The sequence below is a fragment of the Sceloporus occidentalis genome, unplaced genomic scaffold (assembly GCF_023333645.1).
Source record: "Sceloporus occidentalis isolate IW3139 unplaced genomic scaffold, rSceOcc1.0.p SCAF_3, whole genome shotgun sequence".
In the NCBI taxonomy this organism is placed as follows: domain Eukaryota; kingdom Metazoa; phylum Chordata; class Lepidosauria; order Squamata; family Phrynosomatidae; genus Sceloporus; species Sceloporus occidentalis.
In genome coordinates this window covers 167,480,254-167,495,421 of record NW_028316983.1, presented here as the reverse complement: position 1 = coordinate 167,495,421, position 15,168 = coordinate 167,480,254, and the positions used below count along the sequence as shown (strand labels likewise).

The window sequence follows — 15,168 nt, the reverse complement described above, 5'->3', positions numbered from 1 at the left end:
ACAGGACCCCTGTAAATGTGGAAAACCCCCCAAAACAAAAACACTATGTTTTTTATCTGAGAGAACACCTCTATAAGAATCTCTAGGTCCTCCAGTGCAACTCTTTGGTCAACATCTGCCAGACATTGGCCACAAAATTGCTTTGGAGGAGTACAAATGCCTAGTGTTTTCTCTAGAAATCTCTAGGTCCTTCAACGTGACTTTTGGTTAAAGTTGACCACAGAGCTGTGCTGGAGGACCTAGAGATTCCTAGAGAGAACATATTAATAAAATCCATGAATAATCGAATCCACAAAAGTCAAAGCCACAAATGGGGAGGGACGAGTATACTAGAAATAAATAATGTTCAGGCCTGCTTTTCAGGGTTATATTCCCCTGGTTTACTTGTTATCTACATAGGCTATTGATATTAATATTGTTGGAACAGTATATATTATTTTTATCATTTGTCTGAGGCATGTTTATTTATTTATTATGAGTCTTGCTTGGAGTGAATTTTTATCTCTGAGACCCTTCCCTCTTGTATTGGTTGAAATTACAAATAACAAAACAAAGCCTTTCTGTAATGCTTAGAGTACGTTTGCACAGTGGAGTCACTAGGGCTGCCATCATCCAATGCAGTAAACTGCTGGTGTCACTCCCAATGACCTCTTCCCATACCACATCATACCATACAGAATCCTGACTAATGTTTTCTGTACTAATGTTACACACATAAATTATAATTCCCATATATCACTGAATATAAGGGCAATAGTTGTGACATAAACAATCAGCAATATTAAAATTATACCTTTAAATTGCAGTATCACATGCACAGCTTAAATGTACATATTTATATGTTCATAGTGTTATGTGGTGAAATTGAAAATTTGACAAGATGTAATGTTTTTAAAGAAACGTTAAAATTGTAATTTCTTTTTTTACAATTTAAAACTAAAAATGTATTTTAAAATCTGGTGCCTTTCTTTTCTCCTCCCACTGAGCTGCATCACTTTCACACAATCTCTTCAGTATTTTGAAGGGATGCAGGTGAACACCACAGCTCATTTCTGCCCAAAGGCAGATGTTTGGGGAGGCAATAGAGCCTCCCATGCATCCTGAAAAACTGCTCCGAAGGACTGGACCCCCCCCCCAAGCAAATTTTTTATCAGTGCTAAGAGATGCAGTGGGGAAGGAAGGGGATAAATGTTCAGCCATTTGGGTTCTACAGTGCCAGTGTGACACTGGATTTAGGCTTTTTTTTAAAATGTAAGTCAGTATGGTGTAGTTCATTTGAGTGTTGGACTATGGCTCTTGAGATCAGGTTTCGATTCCCAGCTCGACCATGAAACCCACTGGGTAATCTTGGGCAAGTCACATGCTCTCAGCCTCAGCAGAAGGCAATGGCAAACCTCCTCCAAATGAATCTTGCCAAGAAAACCCCATGATAGGTTCACCGTAAGTTTGAAACAACTTGAAAGCACACACAACAACAGAAACAAAAACAACAACAGCAGCAGCATTAAGATGCTTCAAAATGATAGGCTTACTACAACTTAGATGCTAGTACTTTATGTTCCACATATTCAGTGGGGTTCCTTTTAGGAAAATGAGCATACAAATCTATGCAAACTGAGTTTAGAGCAAGCCCCCCATTAATTCAATGAAATTTATTTCTGAATAGATATGCAGAAGATTTTATACCTGTCTAATAGCTGTGTATGTATTATGTTCTCTAGAATTATTCTACAGGCACCAAAATCAGCTTGTTTTGAATGCAGGGTTAAATGTTTACAACAGCCAATCATTACACTTTTATTTTTCAACAGGATTTTACCAAACTCTATCTTTAGTGGTTCTTTCATTAATTAAAGTCCAAAACATACTGCAGAAATCATCCAGTTTAAGACTGCTTTAACTGCCCTAGCTCAATGCTTGGAAATTCTGGGAACTGTAGCTTTGTGAGACATTTAGCCTTCTCTATCAGAGAGCTGGTGCCACAATAAACTAGAGTTCCCAGGATTCCCTAGCACTTAACCAGGCAATTAAAGCGGTCTCAAACTGGATTATTTCTGCAGTGTATTTTGGACCTAATATCTTGGCACATATCAAACTGAAGCAGCAGTTTGACAATCAGCACAATGGCAACGTGCATTAGGTTGGCTCCACTTGCTTCACAAGAAGAAAGATGTTTTGCAGGGATCCTAGCTTATTGGCTGTGAACAAGTGCTCTGGGCCAACTATTCTATTTCAAGTAGGGGGGGGGGGGGACCCACAAAGCAAAGCTACAGCTGGCCAAATGCAAGTGCACCTTCCTCTTTGGTTTATTCTCTCTCAACAAAGCAAAGAGAGAATCCATGGTTTTATGTCTTCTGGAAGAGAAACAACCCAGAATAGACAAAGCACCCACATTTGGATAATAACAAAGAAGCCAAGAAATAAAGCTCTGTGTTTCTTAAGCTGCTTCCACAAGCAGAACCAAGCAGGCACCAGCCACCAGCACTATCTGTGTCCTTGCTAAGCAAAGCTTCCTGCAGATCCCTGTCTTACTATGATACAGTGGGCCTTTCGTATCCTCTGAGGTTTGATTCCAGTCCTCATTGTCCTGCTGGACACCAAAATCCATGGAGTCTTGCCCTATGCAATGGAATAGTAAAATGGTGTCCCTTTTATAAAATGGCAAGATCAAGGTTTGCTTATTTAAAAAATACATATTTTAAGCCATGGATGGTTGAATCCATGGATATGAAGGGCCAACTGTTATGAACGTGTTGAAAAAGCATGTCCTTTGCAATGTGCAGCCTGATCCCCTAGAAAATGACTTCTTAGCTAAAACTGTCACATTCCTACTGATAAAACTAAACATCTAGGGGAAAGATACCCAATTAGCATAACACAGCTAAATGAGAGTTAAAAGAAAGTACAATTTTAGGCATATAGCAGAAAGGTAAATATAAAAATATTTAAGTATTAATGCTCATGTAAACAATCAGTCTAGACATTCTAAGAACCTTAGATTCAAGAATAGCTGGTGAGATTCAAAAGTCAAAGTATGAGAAGATTTCATTGTTGAGAAAGTATTACAGTAACCCAATTGATATATTTTTCAATATCTACTACAGAAGGTGAGATCTTCAGATGGAGTCCCCCACTTCCCAACATCATCATCCATCAGGCCCTGAGATTCCCCCTGATTTTTCTGCATTTTCCTTAAAGCACTTGCTTAAATGTGGCAAGATCAATCCAGAATTGAAATGCAGAACATGATCATTCTAAGATAAACATTAGATATTTAATTATAGTATTTTGATTATCTAGGAAGGCTGAAGACCCATAAAACAAATAATCTTTGGAGGAAAGACAGAAAGAGGAAGCTTCTCCCTAACTAGGGAATACATCTCAGCATAAAAACAAGTTATGTAATACTGCTTGGAAATATAGGGACATTGTGAAATGCAACGAAAAGGAGAATGCAAAAGAGGAGCCAGAACTTAACTATTCAGGCTGCAATCCTGTATCTACTTTCCTTAGAGTAAGACCAATTGAATTCAGAGGGACTCACTTTAAAATGGACATATACAGGATTACACTGTTAACCCAGTAAAGATTTCTATATATCACCTATAGTAAAGAGTAGTGGAGGACTTCTTTAGAAATTCGGTGCTCTCTGGCTAACAAAGGAGCTTGTAAAATCCACAAAACAGTGATACCTTTATTGGACCAACCAAAATGCACAAAATACATGTTGAATGCCTTCACAGTTCCACTGGCTTTTTCATCAGGCATTACTGTACTTTGCTACATAGCCAACATGGTTACCACTGGACATGTTTATAGCTTTACAAAGGTTAGAGGCAACTTGGATCTCAAGAAGAGCATCTCTTGTTGTCTTGCTAATGGAACTTACATTTTACTTCCAAGAGTACCCACATGGCTAGAAGGAGGTGCCTGCCTGCCTGTATGTCCCTCCATACCACCTAAACTGAGAACAGATATATTTTGACAAAATGCAGGCTTGTGACTAACATCGTCATAAATTTTTATTCTCCTGTATAATTTTAACACCTTTGCCTGATGAAGAAGCCAGTGGAGCTTTGAAAGCTTGCAACATGTATAATGTGCATTTTGGTTTGCCTAATAAAGGTATCACTGTTTTGTGGATTTTTGATGTCATTGTACTTTGCTAACATGGCCAACACAACAACCCCTGGATCAGGGATGTAGCCGGGGGGGGGGGTCCTTGGGGTCCGGACTCCCCCTTCCATTAGATAAAATGAATGGTGTGCGCTGCCGTGCCACTGCACCCAAGCCCCATTATAATGGTGGCACTTAGTCTGGACCCTCCCCCCTTCCCAAAATCCTGGCTATGTCCCTGCCTGGATATAAATTAGTGCAGTTATTTCTAGAGACTGCTAGGTCTCAATCCATAATAGATACAAAAGCTTTTACAAATGAAACAGGTTAAGACTCTGGAGACCACAGTTCAAATCCCCACTTGGCCATGGAAATCCACTGGGTGACCTTGGGCAAATCATACCCTCTCAGCCTCTGAGGGAGGCAAAAGCAAACTCCCTCTACTCAAATCTTGCCAAGAAAACCCTGTGATAATTTTGCCTTTGGTTTGCCAAATTCAGAAACAACTTGAATGCACACAACAACAGCTAATCCACATCTAATTGTTCACTTTCCTTCAGAAAAGTGCCATAATCTACAGTTAATTTCATTTCAATAACAATTCCACTGGTCTAAATATTTACATCCTCACCTCATTCACCTTCCTAATAAACAATTTAATCACAGGTGGAAACTGCAATAAGAGAAATAGCAAAAAACAAGTTACAAGGAACAGATGGGACCGAACCTGGGATCAAACATTGATAGAAATGGCGACAGCAGTCAAGAAATCAGAAGAAGATTAAGAATGGGGAGGGTGGCAATGAAAGAACAAGAAAAGTGTGGATGGGTGTGTGCCATGATGGTGGCAGGCCGGTGGAACTAGGGCTGGGGGCATGTGGATGCCCAGCCCTAGTATGTGGTCAGGCCGGCATAAACTGCTGGTCTGTACTGCACCTAAAATGCAAAGATATACAACTGAGCACAAAAGTTAGAATCATACAAACCATTGTATTCCCTATTACTATGTATGGATGTGAGAGCTGGACAGTTTAAGAAAGAAGATAGGAAGAAAATCCATTCATTTGTGATGTGGTGCTGGAGAAGAGTGCTGAGGATCCCATGGACAGCCAAAAGGACAAACAAATGGGTCCTAGAACAGATCAAGCCGGAAACTTCCCTGGAAGCCAAGACATTCAAACTGAGGCTGTCATACTTCAGACACAACATAAGAAGAAAGGACTCACTGGAAAAGACAACAATGCTGGGAAAGGTGGAGGGAAGTAGGAAGGCCACATGCTAGATGGATGGCCTCTATTAAGGAGGTCATGCGTATGAGGTTGCAGGAATTAAGCAGTGCATTGGAGGACAGAGGGTCTTGGAGATGTCTCATCCATAGGGTCACCATGAGTCGAGATCAACTCCAGGGTAGTTAACAACAAAATAACAGATCACATATTCCAGTTTTACCACTACCTGACTCAAGCTGAATGACAAACGAACAATGTCAACTCAGTGAATTCCAGACTAGACAAAGTTAAAGCTGGTTCCAAATCACAAATTGTCTATATACCATGCTGTCTTTTGCATTGTTCATTACCTCTGCACACTGAACACAGTGTGAATTATACAAGTGTTTACCATGTTATTGCTCATCTATATGGTATTTTACAAATCTTATTCTTCCCCACAAACATACTGAGACATATCCTATATATTCACATTTTACAGACAGGTAGATATGGACTAGAGTCACTTGATCCAGATAGGAACTCAGGTCTTAAAAATTCAAATGGAAAAGTTGATTCATACTACACTGTCCAGTCTATATAACTTGTTGATTCATCAGGACTAGTTTTACTGACAACTGTTGGTGAGAATTTAAATGTATAGATGAAGTTTCACCTCTAACAAAGTAGAATATTTAGGTATTGAACACTACAGCCAAGGCAAGTAAGAGCCTTTTAGTTAACAAGATTAATCTTGTCCAGAGAATCTTCCAAAGACAATTATTACATAAAATTCATGTTTGACCACACAGGAATTTTAAAAAGTTTAAGTTCAGCATAGAGTTATAATACTTTCCAAACACTGCTGTAGGTCTTTTTAAAGAGTTGTCAGAGAAGTCTTCAAAAAGGGCCAATGTACCAAAACAGGCCACTAGGAGTCAGGGCAAGTCATGGCCAACTTGTATCCTGAACAATAATTTGTCATGTCAGGTATGCAGCAGGAATGCAAACTCATACACATCAACTCTAATCACAAAAATAATAATATGGAAATTATAGAATGTAGTGCACCATCTAAAATGATCACTAACGTTTGAATTTACTAGAAAGATATTATAGAAAATCAAAACCTAAGAATAGCAAACTCAGCTTATTGAACTGAGAACTATCGAAAAAATGTTCAGGAAATATGCTTTTATTTATGAAAACCTAGCTGAGGTTCAACTATCCTTTTTTATATGTGCAACACAGGGAATTCTATTACTGTTTGCAGTGAAATCAGGTTGGTGAGAGAAAATGCTTGAGTTCTCAGGAATCTCCAGGAATTAAAGATACACTGTTAGTTACAGATTTCAATCTAATAATTTGGACTAAACCTTTAAATCGAGAACACTCGATTTGCAGTTAAATCTCTCCTCTTTCTATTATTTTCTATTTCTATAAAGCTTAAATAGTATAACATATAGTATATCAAACACTATGGACTCTAGAATATGGATCTCACTATGAAGGGGAACTTCACAGAAGTTATTTTGGTAGAAAGTTTGTATCAATTTAACTACATTTTAAACAAAAATGCACTAAAATCTTACCCATCTCTTCCTTTACTGACAATTTTAACTTCAAAATAGTATATTCCACAAGCAGCAGGTATGGGATGTGTGGCTCGAACAGAAGCAGCATCTTTAGGAGTTTTTCCATGGCCTGAAAAATATATTAAAATATAGTTCAGAATACAATATTTAGTATAAATATTACTTAACATATTTTATTGCATTAATGGCACCACACTAGATATAAAGATCAAATCCACTGCAAAAAACTTCAAAAGACACGACAGTTAAAATATGCAATCCTCTTTCTATATTATAAAATTCATTTTATTTTTCTAATCAGGACTCAACAAATTAACAAATACTAAGTTTAATAAATCTCAGAAGAAAAAGGTGACAATTATGATTATATTTTTCATTGGCCAGCTTTTGGGACAAATCATGATTTAAAATAAACATCATGAAATTGTTAAAGACATTAATTATTACCGGTGAACCAGTAAACAAACTAGGGTTTAGTTTCTTAGTTCACACATGTGAACAACCCAGGAATCAATTAAAGCAGGAAAGAAACTTGATTTATTTCTCCTCCCAGACACAAAAGGGGAGAAGCTAATGCAAGCAAAACATTTTGCAATTTAATTGTTAACTCTGTGTGGAAACAGCCCCTGCCCTTAGGCTAAAACAAACAGAAAAGAAGGAGGAGTGCCAAGGGGAAAGGAAGATTACTGGTACCAATACTTTTGTTATCTCAAGACTTTCACCATCAGAAACTCCTCTGAAAGCCATAAGCTGCCTTCATAACTACTGTCGGGGAGTAATTATCGATACAGGAGTGATCATACCAACCACCAATGCCAGTTCAATGTTGTTATTTTTTTTTTTTTAAATCAAGCAGAGAATTGACAATAGCTTCCTATTCGGTCAGAAAATCCCAAAAGGCAGATTCCAGTAAATTCTGGAGATGAACCATTTAACATGCTCCACCACCTACTAAGGCTACAAAACCAGACTCCTCAGACAGGATCTGTCCATGACAAAGGAGAAAGTACACGTTTGCCCCAATGAATTCATACATTTAGAATAGCAAACCAAATGTAAAGTGTGATTCCTACGAATTTGTTGGGGTGGTAATAGTATTTTTAACAAAACAGCCTTAATGTGAATCAGTACCAAAAGACTGGAGTTGTTGCCACAAGCTCAGTCAGGGAGTTGGTTAGGTTGCTACATGCTGGGTACATCAACAGGATCTGAAATATGTTTATACAACCAAGGGCCAATGCCAATAGTTACTATAGAATGTTTGTCAGACTGAAAATCTGGTCAAATGGAATTTGGGGGACAAACTACCTAAATCAGCAGAATGCCTTTCAACTCCCTTAACCTGGTGTCAATGTATCAAAATGGATTTTCACGCAGGATCCTTCAAAAGAAAGCAGGCCTTGAGAAAGTTCTCAGGTGTACTTTCTTAAAATTTTCAAATAACAGAACACATTATCTATACTGTATCTGATAAGTAAGATGCCTTGATGCCCAATTCTGGGGAAAGGGAATAATTATCACCAGTACTATAAGAAAAAGCAAGTTTTTTCAATTCAGTTTTCTAAGCCAATTTACTGTATATACTCATGGGTAAGTCTAGGAATTTTTGTCAAAAAATCAACCCCAAAACCTGGGTTGACCTATCCACAGGTCAATGTAAGTACTGGACCTTAATTTTTGTTTTAATCAAAAATGAACCTTTCCCTTCTCTGAGTACAGTGGTGAAAAGTAAGAACAGTCTGTCCTGGGAGAACTGAAAAGAAGCACCAACTCCCTCTACTCTCTCTCCTGTGGTGCCACTTCTGGCCTTTTTGAATGCTTGGTCAGAAAAATGGCAGCAGGTCTTTGGCACTTCCCCTCAGAGGAGAGCCAAGATAAGAGTTAATACAGTACTATACCTTAACTCTTGCCTTTAGATGCTTTTTGATATATGCACATTTTCTTAGCCCCATCTGTGGCTGGTCACTTTCCCCACAAATCGCAGGGCAACCATTCACCATAGTTCACTTCCCATCCATCAAGCTTTTAGCAGTTATGCTTGCCAGAATTTTGTGAGTTCTTCAATATCATTTTCCTCTGCTGCATAATTTGTTACATGCCTCTAAGTTTTACCCTTGACTTATCCAAGAGTCATATCAAAATCCTTAATTTTGGCCCTAACCCCCCCCCCCGACTTATACATAGGGTCAACTTATAGACAAATATCTATAGTACATCTGATTTATAAACAAGGAAGAGTAAATTATATTACTGGTTTATTACAACTTAATTCATATAATGATCTAGTTGGCTCATTATGGGAAAATACTGAGCTTGAATGGATTCAACAAGGACTATTTGTCCTTAAACTGTTTCAAAATAAATAAATTTGTTAAGCTGTTGATACAGTTGGCTTCCAAAGAATAACAAACACTAAACATACTGAAATTTCAGTATATTAAAGAACTTTATTCTCATCCCCAGCTTCTCTTTCACTTTGTAATTCTGTAGCCTTTAGATCTGATTATCAATTTTCCAAGTGTCCAAGTGTCTTTTATCTTCTTCTTTTTAATGATATTTGGAACTGTACAGTGTTGCACCTTACGCAGTGATGCTACTACCTAAATAAGGAAGCCCTGCATGGAAAAAAACCCCTTCTCTGCTCTTTCCCCCAGAAATTTGACCACCCCTCACAGCAGAAACAGAAAGATATCCTTTTCCTATTCAGTCTGAGTAAAATGCACCAAAATATCCCCTTCATTATCACTATAGGGAGAAAAAGTCAGAAAGACAGCCTAGGTGGAGTGGTGGCAGCTGTATGCCATAGCCCCAAACCCCATGACGCCAGCCAAAAAAGGAATGGTTTTTAACCACTCCATTTTCAGCCTTTAGAGGCTCTTCCAAGACCCTGGAGCGGCTTCCCGGCATGTGGGGGGCTTGCAGAGTGCAACTGCAATGCCCCAAGACACCTGGAAGCCACTCTGGGCACCTTCAGGGCATCATGGGGCTGTGTGGCATGTGCCTGCCACACCCTCAAGCTGCCCACAGCCACCCAGAAGGCGGCTTTTAGTGCCGGTCTGTACCAGCCCTATGTCTCTTTAGATACATTTCTTCACTGGCATTCATTTCAGAAGAAGAAACTTACCTAAACAAGTCTTCTGTCCTTTCCCCTCCATATTCTCTATTAACTAAATGTATTTTCTGAACAACAACAATTGCCAATGCAGTCTATGAGAAAGGAGTCACATAGCTTTTTCCTTCCACAGGTGTGGTCATAGCTCACTGCAAGTCCTCTGAAGTTTAACACTGCTATTTTTGAACATTGCAGCAGAAAGGAAAAACAGAACCCACTAAATATACTTTTAGATTATGCCAAGCCACAAGTATGCTATTTTTTACTTGTTAACAAAAAAAAAATCACAGAAAACAGAACACAAAGCAAAACAAAATACAGAAGAGAAAATTATGAGACAACTGGAAATTATGGCCAAAGCATAAGCCACAGTTAATGACATACCTCAGGAAGTTAAAAAAAAGGTACCTCAACCATGAGCATGTTAACAAAAACAAAAGAGAGAACCAACCTGAAAGTTCAAGTTAATGGCTGCATTCAGATGTAATGCTAAACATCTGAAAGCAGCCATTAAGGTGGACTTCCTGTTAGTTTTTAGACTGTAAACTATGGTTTGGCATTACAGGAATGATCAGTCTCCTTCTTGGCTTGCTTGCTTCTCCTTCTCCTCATCTGCCAAGCCACAAGATGGAGACTGGAGACTTCCAGTTCTATTTTAAAACAACCACAGTACAGCATGCTGTCCAAATCTTAAAACTGCAGTTAATATCTTAACAATGGTTAGTAAAACCAGGGCAGCTTCATGAACTCTGGTTCGGATACCGGTAACCACTGCTAAAATTAATCAGAGTTTGGACAACAAGACCAGTTTTAATTGGAAGCAAAGACTTCTGAACCTCTTCCCATGGAAGTTGTGAAAGAACAGGGGACACACAAACCTGTGGGAGACCAGGGGAGGCTCACTCTCGTAACACTAGGCTTAGCATTACATGTGGACCCATCAATTCATGTTCTTTCATACAACATTTCTAGTCAATACACTGCACTTAAACAAACAAACAAACAAATCTCAAATCTCCATTTGAAGAACAGGCCTTCAAACATGTTAATTTCCTAGTTATCCAAGATTGTATGTGCTCACCCTGGGAGCTGACACTTTCTATTTCAGCATTGGCCCCTAGAACCTCAGTACTGCAGCACACACCCAGATTTTGTGAGTCTACACCAAATCGATATTTAATATTTTGTACTGAACAGATGCTGGAGCCCAGGAACTCTTCTCTTTTAACAGAAGCCAACTGTAATATGCTGCTATCATTCACCTACACTTTGAACAAAGGCCTCATACCTATCAAAACCTGACTTGAATTTCAACACTTTATACTCTGGACAACAACAACAACAACTATAACAACAACACACTGGCCCTGTCTCCCACCCTCTTCTGTATTCATCTGACAATCTTACCAAAGCCCACCTTTCATAACCAACCCAGCAGAGGATCTGGATCCATAACAATAGATGAGTGTTTTCCAGGTTTGCATTCATTTGTATTCTTTGGGCCTTAATATCATAGTTGCAGGAGAAACACTTAGCAGCCGATGCCTCTTATTTTTCTTTCTTTAACAATACTCTATTTTACATGTCATTTCTGCCAGATATACAGGAGGCCAAGAAATTCCAGCAGAGTAGAAACGTTTCCATATGAAATGTACTCTCTCTGTCATTAACGCCTGATATTTTGATATATTAAGATATAGAATGTAAACGTATAGATAACATAGAGAAATAAGGATATAGATAAATATAGATAAACTACACTGCAGAAATAAACCAGTCTGAGGCTGCTGTAACTGCCCTGGCTCAGTGCCAGGGAACGCTGGGAAGTGTAGTTTATTGCGGCCCCCAGAACAGTATGACAGCAGAGGGCTCAACGTGTCACAAAACTACAGTTCCCAGAATTCCCTGGGTAATTAATCCTTGGCAACAAACCACGATCCTCTCGCCTTCCCCCTTTAGATTGGCCTCTGCGCCTCCATCTGACCTTTGCTCTCTTGCTCAAGAGACAGGCATCCCTGGCCCTGGCCGGTTATTTTTAATGGGACACGTCACACGGCGGGAGGGCGGCCTCTCTCCTGCCCTGACCCTGGAGGAGGAGGAGGAGGGCGGCGGGAAGGGACCCAGCTCTCCTCCGCCCAAAGCCAAGCCATCATCATCATCATCGCCCAATGATCATGGCTGCTGCGGAGAATAACAACAAGCCCGAGAGGAGGGAGGAGGAGGAGGAGGAGGAGGAGGGCTGGCGTCGGATTATTGTCGCCACTTGGGTTTCCCAAATTGGGCAGGAGACCCAATGAGCGCTACTTCCTGTTGTTCTGCTTTGGCGCCGCTTTAACTCTTTGTCTGGCTCTCTGCTATGGAATTCTGGGAATTGGAGTTTGTTGTGGGGCCCAGAGCGGAGCGAAACAAACTCCATCTCCCAGAATTCCATAGCAGAGAGCCAGACAAAGAGTGAAACGGGATCCCAACCGGGTCGTGGTCTCTCCCTCCTCCGGGGCTGCCCACCTTTGTAGTGGACGCGGAGGTTGTTCTGCGAGAGGCCGATGTAGCTGAACTTGTCCTTGGGGCTCCAGGAGCGGGGCAGCGGCGTCTCCTGCTCGTCCACCGCCGGGTAGAGGCGCTTCAGGCGGCGCTTGAGCTCCTTCTCTTGCTCGTTCAGGGCCGGGTCTCCGCCGCCGCTGTGAGGGAAGGGAGACGGGGCGCTGCTGCTGCTGCTGCTTCCGCCAGGCATCGGCCCAGAGCCGCCGGAGGAGGAGGAAGAAGAGGCGGTTGCTGTTGTTGCCGCCGCCGCCGCCGCCGCCGCTGCTGCTGCCACTACGGCTGGCGGAGGAGGAGGAGGCGGCGGAGGGGCGGCGGAGGCCGGCGGAGGGGGAGGAGGAGGGGGAGGCGGCGGAGGGTGAAGCAGGAGCGCGGCCGGGGAGGGGGACGCTTGAGGAGGAGCCGCCACCGCTGCCGTCGTCGCCGGTAGCGGCTGCTGCTGCTGTTGCTGCTGCTGCCCGGACATTGCGGGCCTCGTCGACTGAGGGAGAGAGAGAGAAAGGGCTCTTTCCGAGGAGGAAAGGGAGAGAGGTGTTGACACAAGGCAGCCCTAAACCGGAGTGACAGCAGCCTCGGCTGACTGAGGGGGGAACCAGACGGAACTCTCGCGAGAAAAGGATGGAAGTGACGAAAGAGGAGGAAGGAGCAGGAAGAAGGTCGCCAGCCCCGTCGCTCGCATGGATGCGCGCCTGCGCTCACGCTTAGAACCCGAGCTGAGGTTTGTTGTTCGTAATGCGCCTGCGCGTAAGTAGAGAGGAGGGGTTGGGGTTTTTTGTGTGATTGATGGAGGTGTGTGGCGGCTGGCTCTGTTGCTGCTGCTGCTGCTGCTGCTGTACCGCCTCCGACAATCAGCTGAGCAGGGAAAGGGGCGGGGCTTGTCAGAGTATGAAGGGGCGGAGCCAGAAGGGGAAAAGGGGGCAGGAAATGGCGGACTGAGGGAGGCAATGAGACAAGAAGGAAGGCAACAGCAAGGGACCCGGATGGAGGAGGAGGGCCTTTTTTTGGCCCACCTTTAAGGGAGGGCGGAGTAAAGGAGAGTGTACTGAAAGGATATATATATATATATATATATATATATATATAGAGAGAGAGAGAGAGAGAGAGACATGTTGCTTATTGACGGAGTTAAATATCATATATGTATGTATATGTGTGTATGTATATATACACACACACATGAATTATACATGAATGAAGAAAGGTATGCTTTTGGGAGTTATACATCGTATCTGTGTGTGTGTGTGTGTATATATATATATATATATATATGTATATATACACACATATACATATACACACACGAATTCATAAAATCATCGTTTATTGATTGAGTTAAACATATACATGAAGAAAGGCATGCTTTTGGAGCTATACATTATATATATATATATATATACACACACACACACAGATGCAGAAAATCATAGTTTATTGATTGAGTTCAATTATATATATATATATATGAAGAAAGGCATGTTTTTTGGAGTTATACATACATACATACATACATACATATGTATATATGCACACATGCACACACACAGAGAGTCTGCCCTTGGCGGATAAGGCAAATACCGCATGCACTGGAGTCCTGTTTATTTTGATACACAAATGCAGAAAATCATATTATTGATTGTGTTAAACATCATATATACATAGTCATGTTTTCTATTGGTGGAGCCAAACTTCATTATATATATATATATATATATATATACACATACACATACATACTGTATATACTCATGTGTAAGTCCGGAAATTTTAGTCAAAAAACTGACCCGAAAAACCTGAGTCGACTTATCCATGGGTCAATGTAAGTACTGTACTTTTAACTCATTACAGTATTTAAAAGGGAGCCATCCTCTAGTGCAGAGGTTCCCAACCTGGGGGTCGAATTACAATTTCCTAGGGGTCGCCAAGGACCCCCCTCAGAGGCCCTCCAGGCCCCTCCTCAGTTGCTTAGCATCTGCCCACAGAGCCCCCTTTCCTGCCTGTCTCAGGAACATAGAGCTCTGCAAAAAGGAAGAGAGACAGCACAGCCAAAGAGTTTCAGTTTCACTTTGAACCACTACCCCTCTGCCCTTCTATGAGGGGGCTTTCTGGTCAGGTTTCTCCAGAGGAGCTTTGCCATTGCCATCCTCTGAGGCTGAGAGAGTGTGGCTCCTTGCCCAAGGCTCAAGGCAAACCTATCCTGGGGCTTTCTGGTCAGGTTTCTTCAGAGGAGATTTGCCATTGCCATCCTCTGAGGCTGTTTTTGTGATTAATAACTATGCTTTACTTATGTTCAATTTGTAACAATGAAAATACGATTCATAATAGTAGCAAAATTAAAGTTATGAAGTAGCCATAAAATAATTTTATGGTGGGGGGTCACCACAACATGAGGAACTGTATTAAAGGGTCACAGCATTAGAAAGGTTGGGAACCACTGCTCTGGTGAAAGGCCAGAGCGTAATCTGCCCTGGAAGCACTGCCTCCCCGCCATCTACTCTCTCATCCATCGAGCCTTCAGGGTGAGCACAAACAGTTATGCTTGCTGGAATAACTGGAATAATAAATGGCTCTATCTATCTAAGTCCCACTTGATTTAGTGGGT

The 15,168-nt window shown here is 41.2% G+C and overlaps 1 protein-coding gene across 4 annotated transcripts in view; it reads right to left on the bottom strand.

The window, feature by feature from the left end:
* The window catches only part of RANBP9 (RAN binding protein 9), a 49,751-nt gene extending 36,467 nt beyond the window's left edge, over positions 1-13,284 (bottom strand). For 3 of the 4 annotated variants that reach the window (XM_089516792.1, XM_089516793.1, XM_089516795.1), the window contains exons 1-2: positions 12,537-13,284; positions 6,917-7,028 (exon numbers count right to left, since the gene is read on the bottom strand). In XM_089516792.1, the coding sequence (XP_089372918.1) occupies positions 6,917-7,028; positions 12,537-13,035 (611 nt within the window). In that variant the 5' untranslated portion in view covers positions 13,036-13,284. The remainder of the gene's footprint in view (positions 1-6,916; positions 7,029-12,536) is intronic. The other variant, XM_089516794.1, reaches the window with a different exon arrangement.
* Between the last annotated feature and the right edge of the window lie 1,884 nt (positions 13,285-15,168).